The sequence below is a fragment of the Eurypyga helias genome, unplaced genomic scaffold (genome assembly GCF_000690775.1).
Source record: "Eurypyga helias isolate BGI_N326 unplaced genomic scaffold, ASM69077v1 scaffold36795, whole genome shotgun sequence".
In the NCBI taxonomy this organism is placed as follows: Eukaryota; Metazoa; Chordata; class Aves; order Eurypygiformes; family Eurypygidae; genus Eurypyga; species Eurypyga helias.
This window is the reverse complement of record NW_010251481.1, coordinates 1-4338: the sequence shown is the minus strand read 5'-3', so window position 1 is coordinate 4338 and position 4338 is coordinate 1. Positions and strand designations below refer to the sequence as shown.

Here is a 4338-nt window from a genome sequence, read left to right as displayed (position 1 = left end):
ACTGGAATATTCACGTGCTTTGAGGCGATTTCTCTGTTCCCAATAAATAGGCACCGCCACAGCTGAACTGCTCGAGTTCGCCAAAGGCAGCCCTTCCCCTCTGCCTGACGCTTCGCCACCGCGGCGGGGTACCTGCAATGCTCCCAGACGCAGCTTCCTGACAATCTCTTTCCTAAACTGCAAATCCAGGATGCCTACAGCCGATTAGTTGAACAATTAGACACTGTAATGAATCCAGCAACCTCTTCTCCAAGCATAACACCACAGAAATGAGAAGTTTTCCTCCTGACCGCTGGCTACTCCTGGTTTTGAAGCCATGAGCTCAACTGCTGCTGACTGGGCAGCCTGATTATTTTGCAGGATAACAAGCGATTCGCTGTAAGGAGAGTGTAGCACCGAGAGACACAAACGCCGAAATCAAACAAACCAACCAGCACGGGACATGACGGAAAGGGTAACGCAACTCGTGACACAGGATGGGCCTTTCACTCAGGTGAAATCCAAGGCAGGAACGAGCACTCCAGTCCTTCTCTCTGGCTAAGCAGATGCTTTCTTCATTTTCTGCGCAGCAAACCATTTGTCGCTGTTGTCCGCCGCCATGGCCTGCGCGAGGCAAAGCACAAACGTGTTCAGAGCAGCGGCCGAGCCGTCAGACGGCCGGCTGCTCGCACTCACCAGCCTCTCCCACAAACCCAGACTGATCGCCAGGGCGCCTTCGAATCCGCAGGAAAGCTATTCCGATGGATACACAATTTTTGATGTACGAGTAACAAAAGCAGACACCGAAAACCAGTGTTGCGTGCGGCAGCGTATGAATAGATGACGTGGCACTAGGTTCAAGACCGCTCCCCACCCAGCTCACACTGCGCACCAGAGCCCCTCCGCAACGGTACTGCGGCTCACAAGCCCTTTCCCGCAGTAACTTACACCCAAGCGTTGTCATCGCGGCCCGCGCGACACACCACCACCCAGCCGCCCCGAAAGCAAGGCTGGAAAACTCTAGCCAGGGCAGGAAGTGCATTTTTAAGAACTATTTGTCTTTCTTAGCAAGAAAACCACCTGGGCGGAGAGACAGTTGCTTCTCCAGAAATACTCCAGGTGGAATGAAAAGGGGATTTCACGGGTGTCTCTAATCAGGAAGAAAACGAAAGTGCAGACAGCTGTACTCACATCGTCTAACAACTTGTCACCATTAGGATCCACCTGGGACAGGTCTCGGAACGCCTCATCTCCCACAAAACAGATTTCGTGGCCATCCTAAACCGAATTTAAGAGCAGGCGAGTTAGACAGCTGGGAGAGAGACATGTAAATGTAATTTAATCAACGTTTCCAACATTACTCACAGGATCAGCCAAAATAATCACTTGCACCGTGGCTTTGCCAGGTGTGTCCAAGCTGACCAGAGGTGTCAAAATTTTCTGATTCTCCTTTTTCATCAGTGCTTCAATGTTTGGCAACTTAAACAGAAAACAACCAGAAATCAACCCTAGTCAGACAAAGACCAGATGCACCCAGGTTGTTCTCATTCAGTTCCCTCTCGCCCCAGCTCCACTGCATTCCCACTCAGAGGAATACAAACAAGTGTCTGCTCAACGTTACCTTGCTCACACCCGAGACATTTTGCTAAGATTAGCAGTTAAGCACCCACTCATGAGTCCCAGGTAAGGAAAGGGGTAAAGGAAACGCGACTGTCACCTCTTCCTTCGCACAGGAGAAGGCAATCCGCCCAAACGCTGTCCCGTGATCCACTGCTCCTCCAACAGCCTTCAGCTCCAACTTACACTGTGTGAGGAAAAAGGGAAAGCCTGGCTCACGAGGACGCAGTTCTCAGTGCTACGTTCACTCCAGCTTTGCACCAAGGCGATGATTTCAAAACTGCCCAACAAGCCAGAAGTACCAGAGCAAACCACCGCCTTTTTGTAAATAAAAATGCAGTTAAGTGCACACAGAATTAAGCTTTAATTTAAATGCACTGATTTAAGTGCACAGTTGTTTTAATTAAGAGCTTTTACTTCCCTTTTAGATTTTATTCTCACAAGAATGAGAGGTTTCCACGATGAGACCCAACTCTTAATGCTCAGAACTGGAAAGGTTCCCAAGGACTGACCTGGTTATCCGCATAGCCCAGCAGAGCCCTTTGTTTGGCCTCATCCTTCTCATATATTTTCATCCCGAGCAGATCAGACCAGTAGTTAACAGACTTCTGCAGATCCGAGACACCCAAGGTTACCTTTAGCACAGGATCTACAAGATGGCAGTAACGTGAAATCAGTTACAAATACATTTTAAACACATGGTTTTACATTCTCGAGAAGTAACAAAGAAGTTAAAAACACATGCTCTGGTTTCCTAAAACGCCACGTGATAAACATGCAGCCCATTCTAACATCCCACTTGTAACCTCTCCTGAACACCTGTGAGTGTGCAGGCTTCACCTTGTTTGAGCTGTTCCTTGTCTTCCAAATAGAACTTGTAACCCCCTGGGGCTTCAGCTTCAAAAATACCAGCTGTGACTTCTTTGAGGGGCCACCCCATCTTCTTAGCATTGCTCACGGCCTGGCCAGACACAAGTGTTATGCCCTGGTGAGAACAGAACGGACACACACCTTATTTTCAGTCTGATTTTGTTCACATTGATGTTTGCCAAAGACATGGGGGGGGGGGGAAAAAACAACCAACAGAGAGAAGTGAAACATGGAACCTTCTACTGTGATACGAGGAAAAAATTCTCCACGGAGAGGGTAGGGAGGCCCTGGGACAGGTTGCCCAGAGAAGCTGTGGATGCCCCATCCCTGGGAGTGTCCAAGGCCAGGCTGGATGAGGCTTGGAGCAACCTGGTCTATGGATGGTGTCCCTGCCCATGGCAGGGGGTTGGAACTAGATCAGCTTTAAGGTCCCTTGCAACCCAAACGATCCTATGATTATATGATCTTCATTGGCTGTCAAGTAGCAAATAACAAAGAAATAAGCAATAACAACAGAGTTTTTCCTACAGCAAAATCCTTCTTTGCTCATCATTCCACATTAGATCTGCCAGCAAATACCAGCTGTCCTACACACGCAGCAACTGTGTTGGAAGGTGCCTAAGGAAATGCTTCCTGGATCCTAAGTGAGCACAAAGCTGCTTAAGCTTCTGCTCTTCCATCCTGGAGACTACAACTACAACAGCAAGAATATAAAATGTTTAAGGGACCAAACAGCATAGAAAAGCACCTGGTACAACCTACATGCTGGACAGACTCCTAACCACAAAAAGAAGAAAGCTTATCTTAGGAAGACAGATTTTGCTGCCACGTGTGGGGGGTGCTTACCAGGAAGTCATTGCCCAGGCGATACTCTCCGATACCGTAATTGTAAGTCAATTCTGCAACAAAGTGATTGTCTTCTGGCCCATATCCCACCATCGTTTTACTCCATCTTCCATCGTAAGGGCTGGAACGTCCACATTTAATTGTCACGAGTATTACAAACAAACATCAAGCATTAGTGTTTTTAAGAAGCAGCGTATTTCTAGAGTAAGCAAACGGCACAAGCAAACCAGTAACCTCCCGCCACGCAGGAGCCGATTCCTGTGAAGAATTCCCACTGCGGTTCAGGGCACGCAGCAGCCGGGGATCCCTCTGGTCAAGAGTTTTGACCTTGGGCTGTCATTGATGACCATGCAACAAAAGCAATTCCACCTCCTCCTTAACAGCTCACGCCCTAGGAGCACCAGCTCGTTAGCTGGAATTACACAGGCACCGCCTTACTGAGAGGCAGGAGGCACCGGATTGTGAGACTTCTTTTACTCATGAAGACAAAAGCCTTTGGGGTACCAGGGAGGTTTGTAACTCAACACCCCAGATAGCCCAGTGTCTGTAAAAAAACAGTGTAATTGGACGTAATCCCAGGAAGAGTTGGAAATAACTTTATGCCAGTCTGTAGGCGTAACACGGCGACGCTCGTGTTTGAGTGCAACCTCACAGCCGCACACAAAGGGGATCTGTTGGTTCCAAGGGAACTACTTCAAAAAAACCCCAAGCTACACCCTCTTTCACCTATAAGAGTGACTGGCGGCTGTTTTACGGGAAAGGAAGGAGCGGGGAGGGGGCACTCACCCGTTGCAGCTGGCTTTGCAGCCCTCCTCGAACTCCTCGTGCCTCAGCACCTTACCAATGGGGCGAGAAAGAGGTCAGCGCCGAGGGGCCATGCTCCCCCCCGGCCTCAGGGCTCCTCTCTTCACCTCAGCGCATCCCCCTTCGCCCTCAGGGTTCGCCTCAGCGCTCCCCCCCCGGCCTCAGGGCTCCCCCCAGGCCCAAGGCGGCACGGGCGGCCCGGGGACAGGGGGTACAAGGCCC

The 4338-nt window shown here is 49.9% G+C and overlaps 1 protein-coding gene across 1 annotated transcript; it reads right to left on the bottom strand.

Moving 5' to 3' along the window:
* Positions 1-537: 537 nt before the first annotated feature.
* On the bottom strand, positions 538-4151 carry GLOD4 (glyoxalase domain containing 4; the record flags this gene model as incomplete). Its single annotated transcript, XM_010152044.1, has 8 exons — positions 538-603; positions 1171-1257; positions 1345-1458; positions 1697-1783; positions 2109-2245; positions 2437-2581; positions 3313-3433; positions 4099-4151. Coding segments are annotated over 8 exons (810 nt in total), but the record flags the coding sequence as incomplete, so codon positions are not given.
* Between the last annotated feature and the right edge of the window lie 187 nt (positions 4152-4338).